Source organism: Hypanus sabinus, chromosome 5 (assembly GCF_030144855.1).
Source record: "Hypanus sabinus isolate sHypSab1 chromosome 5, sHypSab1.hap1, whole genome shotgun sequence".
In the NCBI taxonomy this organism is placed as follows: Eukaryota; Metazoa; Chordata; class Chondrichthyes; order Myliobatiformes; family Dasyatidae; genus Hypanus; species Hypanus sabinus.
Genome location: NC_082710.1, coordinates 144,184,256 through 144,202,490, shown reverse-complemented (window position 1 = coordinate 144,202,490; position 18,235 = coordinate 144,184,256). Strand labels below are relative to the sequence as shown.

Below are 18,235 nucleotides of genomic sequence, written 5' to 3'. Positions count from 1 at the left end.
CTCATTTTTCTTTACTGCTGCAAAACTACAGCAGCACAGTAAAGTTCACATTTCTAGTCTGTCCAAAGTACTAATAACTTTGAAGCTCAACTTCATTACTAATGTGACATAAAGTTTATGTACAGTAATATTTTCGAGCTCATGTCTCAATGCAGTCACAACATGGCGTGACAGATGCTCAGTGTGCTCCTGCACTCAATCCTGTGTTGAAGATTAGCAGAACCTCTGTAATTGGGTCTTTGGAATGTCATCTGCCATGAATTATATACACCTGGGAACATGGTTTGAATCCCAATATGGACAGATTACTGGAATTTTCAAACCATGCTTTCTTTGTAATTGACATTTAAATTGTTTGAAGTTTCTCATTAACTTCTTCTATAAATTAAGTACAGATGTATATGACTTCACAGTGTACAGTACAAGGAAAATTGATAGCTGAATCACATCTTTTTTTAAATAAAGTGCACCCATGGATTTAACCCTTTAAATGCTGATCAGCTCTAAAGTTTAGAGCTCAGCGTTCTCACAGGCATAACCACTTCATTTCAAGACTGATTGACTCCCCATCCGGTTTGCCTCAGTGCGTAGCACACCCTCACATGGGTTAGAAGAGGGAGAGCTGCAATACCAGAGCTACTTTGCCTAGAGTGTTGAGAGTACCTGGAAAACACTACCTACGAGAGTGATATAGAGTCACTGACAGCATTTAAGAACTGCCTAGATTAGCATTTCAGTCGCTGAAGTATAGGAGATTATGAGGCAGAATGGCTGGTTTTCAATGCTTAAAATTCTATGAGGTGCTGTCTTTCACATCAATAGAAAACCTTCTTGCTCTCTCAAGATGATGTAAAATAATTCAAAGCACACCTTCAAACAGGAGCAGGGAAATGTGGTAAATACTCATCACTTACTCCATATTTTTAAGGGGGATTGTGTAATTACTTTGTTGGTTGTAGGAGCAACTGTGCACAAAATGGGGCCCCATTAGAATAATGATCCCACCTCAAAGGTGCTTCATTAGCTGTACAGAGTTTGCAGTGGTGAAAGGCATATCGTCCTTCCTTTCAACCTAATGAACACTTTGTAACTATACACGAGTGTCTCAAAGTCTCCCTGATGGATCATCGGTGAGGTTTAGCCACACAAGTTCAGGTTCAACACTCTGCCTGTGTTGATGGCACAAGCACAGGTTGGAAAGTTGTGAAGCAGACACAAGGAATCTGTGAGGGAAAGTAGGGAGGGTAAATGAGTGGGCAGAGATTTGCAATGCAGTGTGTGGGAACATGTGAAATCATTGACTTTGCCAGGAAGAATTAAAATGAGACATTTTATCTAAATGTGTGAGGTTCAGAGGGACTTGTCTGTCCTAGTACATGATTTATAATGCTGACAAAAATGCCACTGTGGCAAGTACTTTCAGAAAGCTAATGGAATGTGATTGTTTATTGCCAAGGAAACGGGATACAAAATTAGGAAGGTAATGCTTCCGTTATACAGGGCACTGGTAAGAGCACATCTGGAATGCTGTGTACACTACTAGTCTTACTTAAAAAAGATGTTAATACATTGGAAGCAGACCAGACAAGGTTTATTAGTAATGCCTGGAATTGGGGGGGGGGGGGTGTTCTCTTATAAGGAAAGATTGGACAAATTAGACTTGTTGTATATATTCAAGGGGCATAGACAGAGTAGACAGCAAGAAAATAGAGAGGGCAGAAAACTATGGCAAAGAGAGGATAAGGAAGACAAAATATTTTACCCAGTGGTTGGAATCTGGAACACAATGCCTATTTACATGATGAAGACCATCTCTCATAATATGTAAGAATTATCTAGATGAGGACCCAAATTGCTCTGGTAGTGCTGGTAAATGGGTCTGGTATGGATGGTGTTTGATGATTAGTATTGATATGGATGTCCAAAGGGCCTATTTCTGGTTTAACTGAGTGAGAGAGAACTTGAATGAAACACCTAAAATCCTCGGAGCCTTGATCAGGAGAATATAGAGAAAATATTTCCTTTTCAGTTCAAGGGTCAGAAAGTTATACTGCAGCTTTATAAAGCACTGCTTAATCCATATCTGGAGAATTGCATTAAATTCTGGTCTATCCCAATATAGGAAGGATGTGGAGGTTTTGATGAGGGTGCAGAAGAGGTTTACCAGAATGCTGCCTGGATTAGAGGGCATGTACTGTAAGGAGAGGTTAGGCAATCTTGATTTTTTTTCCATTTGGGGAGCAGAGGCTGAGGAGAGTCCTGTTAGAAGTTTATAAAACTAAGAGAGGCACAGATAGCCTCTCACAGCTGGATTTGTTCACCTGGTTGTGACGTCTAATACTAGAATACATGCACTTAAGGTGAGAAGGGGCAAATTCAAGGGACATATTGGGGGCAAGACTTTTATTATAGAGAGTGATAGGTGCCTAAAATGTGCTACCAAGGATGGTGGTGAGGGAGATGCAACAAAGGTATTTAAAAGGTTCTTTGATTGGCATATGAATATCCAAAGAATTGAGGGATATGTACCATGTGCAGACGGAAGAAATGCTTAATTGGTTCAGTACAATATTGTGGGCTGAAGGGCCTGTTCCTGTGCTGTACTGTTCCATGTTCTACAGAACCAGAGATCACTATTTCAAAATAAAGTGTCGATCATTTAAGACAAACGTGAGCTGACTTTCTTTTTCCTCTCAGAGCATGTGGAGTCATTCCATACAAAATCAAAATCTACTTTCATCTATGGCTGGAAAAGCAAAACTGACCTCAGCTACAGTTGTGTCTATAGTTAGATGAAGATCCAAAACTCACTGTCTAGTTTCAACATGCAGGGTAACCTCTAGGAGATGTATTTGAGACTTCCTGCCAGTTGGTGGCAGCAAAGTTGTATTCCAGCAGGAGTCAACACCTTCAGGAGACAGAATGTGGAATGGGGAATCAAAATCACCTTATAGATTTCAAACAGCTTCACTAAATTAATGAACAATAAACTGTCATTTTACTTCAATCTCATTCCCCCACCAATAGTCCCAACCACAAAATGGTATTAACCCTACATAAAACTAAGCATCTAATCATGATACCCAGCATCATTGAAATCTGGTTCCATTTTTATTTCTGCAATTCATTCGTACAGCATTGCACAGAAAGACTTTCCAAGCACTCTGCTTGTAATACATCTTTGAAAGCTCCACCCAATAAGCCCATACCCCATGTCTTTGTCGCCACAGCCTTAAACATACTCTCTACATGGAAGTTTCCACCTGCTCCCATTATACTTTCAGAAGGCATGTTCAAGATCACACCAGCAGAATGGTAAACTGGTTTATTATTGTCACACATACTGAGATGCAGTGAAAAATTATTTTTTAAAAGTGGTATCCATGCAGATGATTTCAAACACAAGTACACTGAGGTAATAAGGAGGAAAAAATGCTGTATATAGTGACAGCACGCAGTGCAGGTAGGCAATCAGGTGCCAGGGTCATGACAAGATTGATCAAGAGAATCCGATTTGGGAATCCTATTAAAACAATGCCTTCTAGTTCTTAATCCTACTGGAATGAGAGCCTTCACATTGACCCTAAGGCAGGAGTTCCCAACCTGGGGTCCATGGATCCCCTTGCTTAATGGTATTGGTCCATGGCATTAAAAAGGTTCGGAGCCCCTGACCTAAGGGATTGCATTATGATTTCTGAGCTCATCTATTTGATCTCCTCTGAAAAAAAACTTAGCTCTAATTAAAACAGTTGCAACATCTCTAGCCTGAACGAGTCCTACATGCTTGGTACCGCTAGTAGTACTCACTTTCCCTCGGGATGTCTGTCTGTCCGTCACTTACCGCAACAGCATCAACAAGTGTCCTCCAGTAGTTTATCATGTGGCTACAGCGATTGGCTTTGACTGTTAACAAGACATGGGGCAAAGGGGTGTGGAAGTGCTATAGGAGGGGGAAATGAGCGGAAGGTTACTGAAATGGGGGGGGTTTGGGTCCCCATAACACTCATTTTAAAATGAATTAAGTGATGGACCCACATAACATTAAGGATATGCTCTTGCATCACCAATTGCCTGTCCTGGTCCAACCATGTAGATGTCATGTCCAGAAAGCTCACCAACACTTCTATTTCCTCAAGAGGCTAAAGAAATTCATCATGTCCCCATTGACTTCTCACAACTTTTCTTGATGCACCATAGAAAGCATTCTGCTTGGATGGATCATGGTTTGGTATGGCAATTACTCTGCTTGTGATGGTAAGAAAATGTGGACATATCACAGGAATCAGCCTCTCCTCTATGGGCACAAGAGGTTCTGTGAATGCTGAAGATCCAGAGTATCACACACAAAATGCCAGAAAAACTTAGCAAGTCATGCAGCGACTATGGAATGGAATAAGCAGTAGACGTTTTGAGCCGAACCTCTTCATCAAGGTGAAGGGCCTCAGCCCAAAACATCAACTGTTTGTTCATTTTCACAGGTACTGCCTGACCTGCTGAGTTACTCCAGCATTCTGTGTGTGTCCCCTCTATGGGCTCTGTCTACACTTCTTGCTGCCTCAGTAAAGTGAGTAGCACAATCAGACAGCACCCACCCCGAATATGTCTCTTCTTCCTTCTCCCATTGGGCAGAGAATGCAAAAGCTTGAAAGCACATACCACGAGGCCCAAGGACACATTTTGTTCCACTGATGGCAGACTCTTGGCCTCACAATTTACCTTGTTATGATCCTGCACTTTATCGTGTACCTGCACTGCACTTTTCCGGTAACTTCCACAATTTATTCTACATTGTTACTACTTTACTTTTTTCTAGCTCAGTGAACTGTGCAATGATTTGATCTGAGTGAACAGTATTCAAGAAAAGCTTTTCACTGTATCATGGCATATGTGACAATAATAAACCAATACCAATACCATCCAAACGCTGGCGAGTTTGAAGTCCCCCACACACCTACAAAGGGCTCTAGTTTCTTGTATTTGCCTCTTCTGGGCTTCAACAGTGGCAGAGCAGGGCTATGCTGGCTTCTTCACACTTGTAGGTTCTTATTTCCTGATCGTTATACAAAGGAGCTGCAAAAAGTAGAAACGTGGGTGCCAAACAAGAGAAGGAGCTGATTATGTTCTAAATATACCCTCAAACCAAACAGTCTACTGGGGCACAGGGCAAAGTACACACACAGTACGAAAAGGGTGCATGGCCAAAACATGAGGGCTAACAGAACCACATAGACAGTGTAGTCTGAACAGGAGGAGAGGGAATCAAAAGAAAAATGTCAAACTACAGTATGTATGCTACCACTCCCCCAACAGCCTATGTTTGCTTTGCAATACAATTGCAGTTAAGGCTTGTTCTTTCCTTTAGCATTTCCCTCCCCCCTCCACCAAAGCTATTTCAGTTTCAGTAAAGACCCCCAACCTGGCCTGTTAACTGTTTCTCACTGTCTGCAGATACTGCCTGGCTTTCTGAGTGCTTCCAGTATTCTCTGTTTTCATTTTGAATTTCCAGCAGCCAAAGTGTTTTGAATTTGCTTGACAAATTGTCAGTGTTTCAAGGGAGAAAAGACAGAATCCAGGAGAATCTATAAAACAAATGTTGCAGAACAAATTTGGCTGCTGCTGTATAAATGCTAACTTGTTCCATACACCACAGGATTCCTTGGGTTTCTGAAACTTGCATTCTTGGTGAGGCATGTATCAGGCATCCATCTCACTGTTACCAATATATTCAAGTGCATACAATGTTGGTGTATCTAATTTCATTTAGAATTTCAAGGGAAAGTTATTTCAACGTTTCTATGCGGAGGCACAGGAGCCTGAAGACCCAATTCATAAACAGCTTCAGAAATGATTCAGGAACAGCTTCTTCCCCTTTGCCATCAGATTTCTGAATGGACACTGATCCCACAAACACTACCTCACTGTTTTTTTTTGCACTATTTAACTATATTATATATATTTCTTACTGTAAACCACTGTTTTTATTACTATGTATTGCAATATACTGCTGCCGCGTACCAACAAGATTTCACGACAGATACCAGTGATATTAAACCTGATTCAGATTCCCCTTTGCCATCACATTTTGAAATGATCCATGAACCAATGAACACTATTTTGTTACTCCTTTTCTTTTGCACTACTTATTTTTGTGAAAAACAATAACTTGATGTACTACTCCCACAAACAACAGATTTCACATAATTCAAGTCGGTGATAAGCCAGCTGGTGGTGAGGTGGCATCCACGCTGGATGTTGAAGCAAGTTGTCCCATGTTCAAACCAGCTGGCTCCTTGCACACTTTCCATCTCTGCTGGGTCGGGCATTGAGCCAGCAACTTGGCCTCATAAAAGAAGATAATTGCTAAAGAAACAATGATGATGGTGACCTTCTGAAATTCAGGGAGGGACTTCGGTGAGATACTTTCATCTACCTTGCTTGCCAATTCATGAATTCACATATTCTGTTACAATACCACTCATTCATAACAAACGCCAGCACAAAGAAGGAGGAATTTTCCCTTTACTCAGCTAATTCTGTGCTAATGATGTGTGCCATTTGGCAAAGTGGAGAGTTTTACTGCTGAAACATTTTAAAGAATACTGCAAAGTATGGGCTTTCTCAAAGAAACAAGAGACTGCAATGACACCAAATCATATTGTCTGAATGGAAAAAATATGAACAGCATAATTACTCATGTCCGAAACATTTGAGATTTTAAAAAGAGCTGTATAGGGCAGAGATGTTGTCCTTCACAAATAAATCTGAACATCATTTCAGAATAAGGAGATGGAGTTTGGAATGTTCTACTTTGAAAACTGAGAATGCTCATTTGTTTTATATTTTTCTTCATTTTTCCATCACATAGAAAGAAGCCACACAGCCCAAGTACTTCCACTGGTCTCATTCACTCACATTTCCCTATAACCTATTCTTTTTCCCTCAAACATCAATTCCCTACACTAGAGGTAATTTATAGCAATCAGCACATCTTTGAGAGGCAGGGGTATACTGGAACACCGAAGGGAAAACGCACATGGATATAAGGAGAATGTGCAAACTGTGCAAAGGCAGTGCACGAGGTCAGAATCGAACCTGGGTTGTTGGATCTGTGGCAGAGCAGCAATAACTCCTGCATGCCTCTGGATCTTTAAATATATTTAAGCGTAAATAAGCAACATTTTCATCTAGGGGAAATCACAGCTTATGGCAAACAGACAGCCAAATGAAGTGGAAGTCAAGATTAAACCAGCCATGATCATATTAAATGAGGAGCAGCTTGAATGGCCAGCTGGGCCAAGGTGCCCCCATTGCTAACTTTACCTTCTTATCAAGGTGAGAAATAAAAATCAATGTCAAATGCTGGCATAATCAGAAGAGTTCTTTTCTGCATTTAGTTATGGGAACTAGGGTGTCACTGATAGGTCTACCAATTTCCCTAATTGCTCCCAGAACCATTTGACTTGCTGAGCCATTTCAGTGTTAATCATATAAGTAGGTCTGGAGTGACATCTATGACCCACTGGGTACTACAGCAGATTTCCTTCCCTGGTTAACTATGTATTTTATCAATACTAAATTTTATTTCAGAATTATTTAAACTACTTGAATTTAAATCCTCCAAATACCATGTGGAATTTGACATGTTTATGAACCAGCCAGCCAGGCTTCTGGGTATGAGTCCAGCAACATAACCACTATGCTGCTGCACTACAAGGAATAGCTCGATAAATCAAGGAGTTTTATCCAGCAAAGACAGGGTTAAGTATGACTATAAATCCAACTTTGCTGCAATGACTTATGACTCTTACAAATTTCTATAGCTGTATGGTGGAGCGCATTCTGATTGATAATGGATGCTCTCTGATGGTCAGGATTGCAAGAGGCTGCAGAGGGTTGTAGAAAGAGATGGTTCATCACCAGAGAAACTTCACCATCAAGGACAACTTCAAGAACTGACATCCATCACTAAGGATCCTCTATCAGGGTCATACCCTCTTTCATCACAAGCATCAGGCAGGAGGTGCAGGAGCCTGAAGGCCCAACTCATCAAGAATTCAGGCAGCTTCTTCGCCTCTGAATTCAGATTTTTAAATAGTCCTTGAACACGACCTCCTTATTCCTTTTACTTACACTATTATTTGTTTTTGAAATTTACAGTAATTTTATATCCTGGCACTGTCCTACAATCACAAAACACAGATAATAAATCTGATTAGACTGCCTGCTAACTGGAAAGTGGGCAAGGTCACACAAAACTATAAAACAAGGAAAGTGAAGGACAAAAAATATTGGGAGAAAACTTGGATTGGATATTCAATAGCATAAGAAATATGGCAGCAATCTCAAGGATGGGTGGAGCACTGAATATATTGACAGAGATAACAATTTGAAGGAAAATTTACCAAGGCTAAGGGGAAGGATTTGGGGAATGGGAGTGCGTGGAAGTTTCTTTCAAAAATGCACTCTTTCTGGTTTGCAACAGTCTTTGAGAAAAATAAACACAGGATTTTTACCAGCTGTTCTAGAAGCATTAACAGACTTGTTATAACCTTGTAAAACCAGCCAGAACAAGCTACAGTCTATTTTTTCAATAATGTGTACAATTTCAATCATTTACTCACAAATATAATCCTCTGTCAACTACTCTGAAGGGGCTGTGCAGCAGAGACAACCTTGTGTTCCTGAAGATCCTGTAGATAAGGTTACAACATTAATTCCAGCAGTTAGATAATGGTTAGCAGTCCTCAATGAAGCCCATCAGACTGGAGTAAGACAACCAAATGTTTTATTTTCTTATACTGTGGGAACCAAGAAAAAAAAGGCAAAAAGGCTACTTGACCCATTTCAAATCCAGTTCATGAATAATAAATCAATATTGAGCTGGAAACAATATTTACATTGTTCTAGATGAATAATATGGGACTGGGATAATTAGAAGTCTCTGCCATCAGGCCAAATGAGGCACGGTGGGTCCAAAAGTGATAATACAGCTCAGGGTGTCGGAGTTTGGTGTTCATGGGGAGGCACGGTAGTGTAGTGGTCAGAACACTTTATAGTGCAGGTGATCCAGGTTCAATTCCTGCTGCTGCCAGTAAGGAGTTTGTACGTTCTCCCCATGACTACGTGGGTGAGTTTCCTCCAGTTGGTAGGTTGACTGGTCATTGTAAATTGTCCCATGGATTAGGCTAGCCTTAAATCAGGGGATTGTCTGCTCCAATGGCTGGAAGGGCCTACTTCACACTGAATCTCAATAAAAAAAAATTGTTTTAAAGTATCATAAAACATAAGAAAGTACAGCACAAGAACAGATCCTTCCACCCACAGCAATTTACCAAACTAATAATTAAATGTCAATCTAACCTCTTTTACTAACATAACACCCATATTCCTCCATTAACTGCATATTTCTGCGTTAAGAGCTTCTTAAGCTCTTCCAGTGGAATAAAAGCCACAGATGGACTGACCAAATTCCTGGATGTTCAAGAGCCTAGGATTATAGGGATATAAAAAACGTTGTAAGGAACCCCTTGGGGCATAAATGTGTTGCAGATACTAATAACTGTATTTTAATATGTAACTAAATTATTGATTATTGTGCAATGTTGATGAATAAACTTTTGTAATAAAAAGGGTGTAAGGATGTTTACTCGGAAGGAGCAAGCTATGGATTCAAAAACAATGAGAATTTAAAATTAGATGCAACGTAAATGGAAAGCAATGTAAGTCAGCAAGCACAAGTTTGAAAGGCGTAATTTTCTACAAGTATAATAACAAGTACAGGAACTAGCCCTTTGGCCCACAATGCTTTTCCCAAACTAATTCACACCCAAGTAAACTAATCCTTTGTACATAGACAAATTCCGCCGTAAGCCTTGATTTCCCGCACATCCACGTGTCAAGGACTCATTTGCTTTAATTGTGTACTCCGTGTGAAGGAAAGTAAGGAAAGGTAGTAAAATTGGCACTGAAGCATATTCTGTTATTCATCAAGATCATGACTGATTTCCTAATTCAATTCCAAGAATGGGGAAGGGTAGAATTGATATAATTGCAAAATAAACACTGCAAACTCCCATTGAAAAATATATAGATGAACAGTGACTTGTATCAAATTTGTAACTCACTTTTTACGATGGAATTATATTAATTTTAAATAAGTATTTATACAAAATAAGTGTGTGTGTAGGTTACAGAGCTTGTGTATATGAAGGAAAACTTTCTCAACTAGACACCAGACGGTGACAGTGAAGCAGAGGTCAGAACGGTGGGGTGAGATTGGGCTGAAGGAGCGGAAGGGGGGTTGGAAGTTGAAGAAAGCGTTAAAGACGCAGAGTGGAGGATTAGGGTTACTGTGGGCCGGGTTTGTCCCCACATCGCGAACAGCCCTGTCATGCCCTGACCCCGTCCTCCATCACGGGGATCTAGCCCCCTTAGCTCCGGGAAGCGCCGCCTTCCGCCAACTTACTGCAGCTGCCGACCACCGAGCCTCCCACTGAACACCACCGCCATCTTGCCACTCCCTCCCCCCCCCCAGGCTTCGATTGGCCAGAACGAACGAGCTAGCGAGCTGATCCGAACAGATGAGCCCGTTCATTCGCTGGAATGCCCGTGTTTGACAGCCGATGCTCCAATTATCTGGCGGAGATCGGATTCTGAGGCGGGGCAACCGGTAACATCGCCCCGCCCCACAACTACCAGCCGATTGGTGTGGAGCGATCTGGGAGCAGATAGGATAGCGTGGGGTTGATTGACGGATTGTTGGGACTCCCCTGTTCATCAGCCCGGAGATGTCGTCGGGGTTGACATTGACAGAATTTAACCAAGGTTAGTGGAAAAATCAATACAACTGCGGAATCGGACACTGGAACCTGATGCAACAGCAGAAACGCTGGAAGAGCCCAGGCAGCTAAGCAGCATCTGTGAAAGCAGAACCAGACAGATGATTGACTGGCTGAGATCAAAGTCAGGCAAACAAAGGGGGAGATTGCTGGTCCCTGACATATTCTATACATGCACAGAGGATCTGCCCATGGCTCAACATGTTGGTGCGACCACAAAGAAAGCACACCAGAGGTTGGATGAGGTGATTTGGTACCTCACCGAAGACTCCAGCAAATTTCTATAGATTGTATCATAGAGAGCATTCTGATAGGTTGCACCACTACCTGGTATGGAGTTGCCAATGCACAGGATTGAGAAAAACTGCAGAGGATTATTGATTCAGCCACTCAATCACAGGCACAATCCTCCCCAATTTCCAGGTCATTTCCAAAAGGCAATGCCTCAGGAAGGCAGAAAATGCCCCCTGCTTATTACAACCATGAGGGGGGAGGTACAAGAGTCTGCAGGTGCACACTAAACATTTTAAGAATTTCTTTTCCCTTCCACTGTCAGATTCCTGAATAGTCCAAGAGCACCAGCTCCCTATTTTGCTCTCTTTTAGTTCAATTTATTTATATATTTAAATATTTCTTATTATAAATTATAGCAATTTTTAATTTATTGCTCGGCACTGCTACTGCAAAAAAGCATCCTTTATGGCTGCAGGACAGATCCAAACTATTTTGCAGCATACACTTCCATCCTGTTTTCTACACTCAGTGACCAGTTTATTAGCCAGTCACCTTCTACCACCACTCTTTTTCGCCTGGCGGAATTAGTCCTCACCCTTAATAATTTATCCTTTGGCTCCTCCCACTTCCTTCAAACTAAAGGTGTAGCCATGGGCACCCGCATGGGTCCCAGCTACGCCTGCCTTTTTGTCGGCCATGTGGAGCAATCTATGTTCCAAGCCTACACCGGTATCTGTCCTCCTCTTTTCTTGCACTATATCGATGACTGCATCGGCACTGCTTCCTGCACACATGCTGAGCTTGTCGACTTCATTAACTTCGCCTCCAACTTTCACTCCGCCCTCAAATTCACCTGGTCTATTTCCAACACCTCCCTCCCCTTTCTAGATCTTTCTGTTTCTATCTCTGGAGACAGCCTATCCACCGACGTCTACTACAAACCTACTAACTACCACAGCTACCTGGACTATTCCTCCTCCCACCCTGTCTCCTGCAAAAATGCTATTCCTTTCTCTCAATTCCTCCGCCTCCGCCGCATCTGCTCTCAGGATGAGGCCTTTCATTCTAGGACAAAGGAGATGTCTTCCTTTTTTAAAGAAAGGGGCTTCCCTTCATCCACTATCAACTCTGCCCTCCCGTATTTCACACACCTCTGCCCTCACCCCATCCCCCTGCCAGCCCACCAGGGATAGAGTCCGCCTGGTCCTCACCTATCACCCTACCAGCCTACAGATCCAACGTATAATCCTCCGTAACTTCCGCCACCTCCTACATGATCCCACCACCAGCCACATCTTCCCCTTCCCCCCACTCTCGGCTTTCCGCAGGGATCGCTCCCTACGCGACTCCCTTGTCCATTCATCCCCCCCATCCCTCCCCACCGACCTCCCTCCGGGCACTCATCCCTGCAAACGGAAGAAGTGCTACACCTGTCCCCACACTTCTTACCTCACCACCATCCCAGGCCCCCGACAGTCCTTTCAGGTGAGGCACCACTTCTCCTGTGAGTCAACTGGGGTGATATCCGGTGCTCCCAATATGGCCATTTATACATTGGAGAGACCCACCGCAGACTAGGAGACCGTTTCACCGAACACCGGACTTAGTCCTCCAGCAGTGGTGGGATCTCCCTGTGGCCACACTCTTCAATTCCACAGACCACTCCCACTCCGATGTGTCTGTCCATGGCCTCCTCTACCGTCAAGATGAGGCCACATGCAGGTCGATGGAGCAATACCTTATCTCCCGCCTAGGTAGCCTCCTACCTGCCGGCATGAACATTCAACTCACAGACCTCCGTTGATCCCCCTGCCCCGCCTTACCCCCATCCCAATCTATTATTTTAGCCTGGCACTCTTTCTCTTTTTTCCCCCTTAATATATCTCCCCCCAGCCCTACCTTTCTTTCTCTTTTATTTCCCACAATTCTCCACCTTCCCCCCCAGCCCATTTCCCTCCAACCTATCACTTCATAGCTCTCTACTTTATCTCTCCCCCCACTTCTTACCCCCTCAACCATCCCATGTTACTTCACTCCTGATGAAGGGTTTTGGCCCGAAACATCATCACTACCTCCTCCCATAGATGCTGTCTGGCCTGCTGAGTTCTGCCAGCATTTTGTGTTTTTATTAGGTACACCTGCTTGTCAATGCAAATATCTAATCAGCCAATTATGTGGCAACAACTCAATGCAGAAAAGATGCAGACATGTCAAGAGGTTCAGTTGTTATTCAGACCAAGCAACAGAATGGTGTGGAAATGTCATCTAAGTGACTATGAACATGGAATGATTGTTGGTGCCAGATGAGGTGGTTTGAGTATCTGAGAAACTGCCGATCCCCTGGGATTTTCATGCATTTTAATACAATAATCTATATAATTTAAAGAGTTTTGCAAAAAAACCAAAAAAAAAATCCAGTGAGTGGCAATGTTTGTGACTGTATGAGCTGGATTGGAATTAAGTTTTGCCAGACTGGTTCAAGCTGACCGTAAGATGACAGTAACTCAAATAGCTACACGTCACAACAGTGGAGTGCAGAAGATCGCCTCTGAATGCACACCACTTTGAACCTTGAAGTGGATGGGCCAACGACCATGAACATACACTCAGTGGCCACTTTATTAGGTACAGGAGATTCTTTATAAAATGGCCACTGAGTGCAGGAAATGTGATAGGCAGCTTTCGTGGAGGGTTTCATTCAGTCTTTCACTGAACCAAAGTTGCTGACTTTAGATTGGTTAATGGTTACAAATCACTGACTCACAGTGAGAGAATGCTGCTTAAGTTGGCCATGAACATGTACCCAACAGAAGATACCAGGTGACTTTTCAGATGAAGGCTTTCACTATCAGTAGGAGATACATAACCTGGAGAGAGGACATTGCTTATCCAGAGAGCCACCAATTTTGGAGGACATGGTAAGTTGCATTTTTATATTAAAAATGCTATTAATATTCTGTGTAAAATTAAAATCTGCATAATTTCCTTGTGTACTCTTCCAAAGTGGAATGATCTGGATAAAGAGAATTATTAGGAATAATTGCAAAGTATCTTCAACTATTGATTAAATGTAGACCATTCTATTTGCCTCAAGAGTTTTCATCCATGATCCTGACCACAGTTAACATACCACCATCAGCCAATTATAAGCAAGCACTTGCGAAACTGCATGATGCTGTCTGTAAGTAAGAAATGGCCCATCCTGATGCATTTCAAGTTATAGTCAGCAATTTTAATCAGGCCTGCTTGAAGAAAACCCTGCCCAATTTTCACCAGCACGTAACCTGTTGTATCTGAAGTCCTAACACCATCTACAAGTTTGCTGATGACACCACTGCTTAGGCTGTATCAAAGGGGGTGATGAATCAGCATACAGGGGAGACTGAAAACTTGGCTGAGTGGTGTAATAACAACAACCTCTCACCCATTGTCAATAAGACCAAGGAATAGATTGCAGACTTCAAGAGAGGGAAATGAGAAAGTCATCATTGGAGGATCAGAGATGAAGTGGGTCATTAACTTTAAATTCTTGGGTGTCACCATCTCAAAGGACTTGTCCTGGACCAATCTTATAAATATTATAAAAAGCACAAAAGTGCTTCTACTTCCTCAGGAGTCTGCGGAGGTTCGGTATGTCATCAAAAACCTTGGCGAACTTCTATAGATGTGTGGTGGAAAGTGTGCTGACTGATTGCATTACCGGCTGGTATGGGAAAACCAATGCCTTTGAGTGGAAAATCCTACAAAAGGTAGCGGATTTGCCCAGTACATTAAGGGTAAATTTCTCCTAACCTTTGAACACATCTACATGAAACATTGCTGTAGAAAATCAGCATCCATCATTAACAGATCCCCACCACCTAGGCCACGCTCTTTTCTCGCTGCTGCCAGCGGATAGAAGGTACAGGTGCCTCAGGACTCACTCCACCAGTTTCAAGAACAGTTACTACCCCTCAGCCATCAAGCTCTTGAACAAAAGAGGATAGCTCCACTCATTTAAGGACTCTGTTATATTGTTATTTCATGCTCGTTATTTACTATTTATTTTTGCCTGCATTTGCAGTTTGTTTACAGTTTACCGTTACTGCTCTATAGATTTGCTAAATATGCCCACAGAAGTATCTGTGTTGTATGTGGTGATGCGTATGTACTCTGATAATATATTTGACTTTGACCTTTTCTAATCTGCTCTATAAAGACAATGCAGTAACTTGTTGCTAACAACTTTGCTTCATGTAGTTCCTGGTGCGGAATCTTTTAATATCACATACTTGTGTGTACAACTTAAGCTTGAGAAGGCAAAGGCAACTACACGACAAAATTTACAAATTTAACTATTGGAAACAAGAAACAAGTTATTAACTATTGGAAACTAGAACCAAACAAGTCCTGAAGAAGGGTCTCAGCCCAAAATATCAACTATGTATTACTGTATTTTCAGTAGATGCAGCCTGATCCACTGAATTCCTCCAGCATTTTGTGTCTGTTGCTTTGAATTTCCAGCATCTGCAGACTTCCTTGTGCTCATGAAGTGCTTGAATCTCTAAGAATCCGTTCTTGATTCTCTCATGAATTGAAAAGGAATTCTGTGTATGTAGAGTGGGGAAAGATGTAGAACTCACAGCCAGACAGGGTGGTTGAGGCAGGCAGGAGTAAGTTCTCGAGAGGGTGAAAGGAAGCCACCAGAGTCAAGATGGACTTAATGGTCCATATCTCTTATGTGTTTTCTGCGTAATTCATCAAAAAGAAACAGTTAATTCTAATTAGCGCATTGTTCGGAATCAGAATCAGGTTTTATATCATGGCATATGTTGTGAAATTCATTAACATTGTTGCTCTCCTATCCCCACTTTGTAGTCAAATAGTTGTAAATCATGGAAGCTCACAAAATATTCAATTAATTTACTTTCTGCTGTGTCCATTAATGCAGGTCTATGACAAGATCATTACATTTGCCAACGTAAAGAGGACTTCACTGGAGACACTAATAAGGACTGATGCAAATATGGCCACATTGAGCTCATTAAACTGCAAGGATCTGAAATGTGAAAGACTCAACATGAATCCTTAAAACTGCACTTTAAAAAACAGCAAAGCAATTTAAGCCTATGAGTAAATATCATTAAAAGCAACATAATTTTCAGCAAGAATTAGTGTAGATAAATCACAAATTACAAGTTTATTTAAAGCACATACAAGCACTTCCTGAGTATTACAACTCAACTTACAGGGCTCTTTTCCATGCTAATGTTTATATTCAAACAAAAATCTGCCAAAACCACTTTCCTGGCAGAAGGCTGCGATTGCTGGCACCATGGCTGGTGCTGAAGGCAGTGGCAGAAAGCATCTCCTTCTACCATAGGCCACGAACTTATCAATTACCCCTGATGAATTATTAACTTCAAACTTTCTGCATAATCACTCAAAGAGTTGAACTGCATGTGCACATAATGAGAGCTGTATAATTCATCTCCTTCTACCTTAGGCCGCGAACTTATTAATCACCCCTGCTGTGGACACTTTCTGGAGGTCCAACATCCGTATGCTCCAAGACCACTGGACTAAGTGTGTAAAATGTAGGAGGGGACTATGTTGAAAAATAAATGTGCTAGGCCATGAACTTATCAATCACCCCTCATAGGATTCAGAAATGGAATTTATCTCAAAATTGTCCATATTGTTCAATATCCATAGAATCTTTGGCTATCCAGATTGTCTTGCTCTGCACACACTTTCTATAATTCCTTCATTTCATCTACACTCAGTGGCGACTTTATTAGGTACCTGCAGTACCTAATAGTCACTGAGCAACTCTCCCTCTACGGTTGCGCAGACCAACCATTGTTCTGAGCAGGAAAATTTTTCAGAGCCTGAAAACTGCTTGATGCTTTAAATGCTTTTCTTTGTAATAAGCATATTATGAACATTTATAATGAAAATTGAAAAATCACATACTTTATTAATTAATTGAAGGATATAATGAAATACAGTACAAAGAAAATCTTTCACATTTCGTAAACTTTTTCTAGATGCGTCCAATTCCAGCTGCGCACCAACCAACAAAGGCTGTGTGCACGGGAAAGTTTCAGTTACTGCACATTGTGTAGCTTAGAAGGAACAATGCCACAGAGTGCTTGTGGCCTTCTGATGCTGCAGCCCCTCCACTTCAAGGTTTGATGTGTTGTGCATTCAGAGATTCTCTTCTACAAACCACTGTTGTAACACATGATTATTTGAGTTACCTTTACCTTCCTGTCAGCTTGAACCAGTCTGGCCATTCTACTTGCAAATCATAGTACAATCCAACACATACAGTCACATACGTTGCTGCTCACTGGATTTTATTTTTTGTTTTTCACAAAACTCTGTAAATTCAAGATTTTTGTGTGTGAAAATCCTAGATCAGCAGTTTCTGAGATACTCAAACTGCCCCATCTAGCACCAACAATCATTCTGTGGTCAAATTCAGTTAGATCACATTTTTCCCTATTCTGTTGTTTGTTCTAAACAACTGAGCCTCTTAACTGTGTCTGTATGCTTTTATGCATTAAGTTGCTGCCACATGATTGGCTGATTAGATATTTACATTAAAGAGGTGAACAGGGTACCTAATAAGGTGGCCACTGAGTGTTTGCTCACCACAACACTGCCCATAATTAAATCGAAAGAATATATACTATATCCAGTTCCTAATGGACATTAGCTTGCCTTTCCATCACTGACTACCATTTTGAAAAATATTTTAAAATTAGGGAGAATTGCATAGTTAGATTTCCCAAAATCAGGCCTTCCATAACTTGGGAAGGGCTTGTATACAACAGGATGACATTAAGTGTGTAAGTATATGTCTACAGATCCTTAAAGGTGAAAGACATAAATGCAAGAGCAGGCACGTTATGCTGAAAGTGCAAACAATGTCCCAGTTACAGATCTCCAAGCTACAGAAACAAATTGTACTGAACTGGCTGAAGAGATGATAATGTTGCTGGGACGAGAAAAATTTGACACCAAAGCTGCAATGTGTGATTAGTGTCTTTTTGTCTGCCGCAGACATGGGCCGAATTGGCTCCTTTAGCACATTTTTTTCTGTGATTTTGTACAACTACATCAAACAATTTTTTAATGTTTTTCTTTTAAATCAGCAAGGCAATTAGGCAGTTTTT

At 41.6% G+C, this 18,235-nt stretch overlaps 1 protein-coding gene across 2 annotated transcripts in view; it reads right to left on the bottom strand.

Annotated features, from left to right (window-relative positions):
* Window positions 1-10,541, bottom strand: part of clybl (citrate lyase beta like) — a 150,937-nt gene extending 140,396 nt beyond the window's left edge. The window contains exons 1-2 of one of the 2 annotated variants that reach the window (XM_059970498.1): window positions 10,466-10,541; window positions 8,622-8,690 (exon numbers count right to left, since the gene is read on the bottom strand). In XM_059970498.1, coding sequence (XP_059826481.1) covers window positions 8,622-8,690; window positions 10,466-10,509 — 113 coding nt within the window. In that variant the 5' untranslated portion in view covers window positions 10,510-10,541. The remainder of the gene's footprint in view (window positions 1-8,621; window positions 8,691-10,465) is intronic. The other variant, XM_059970499.1, reaches the window with a different exon arrangement.
* Between the last annotated feature and the right edge of the window lie 7,694 nt (window positions 10,542-18,235).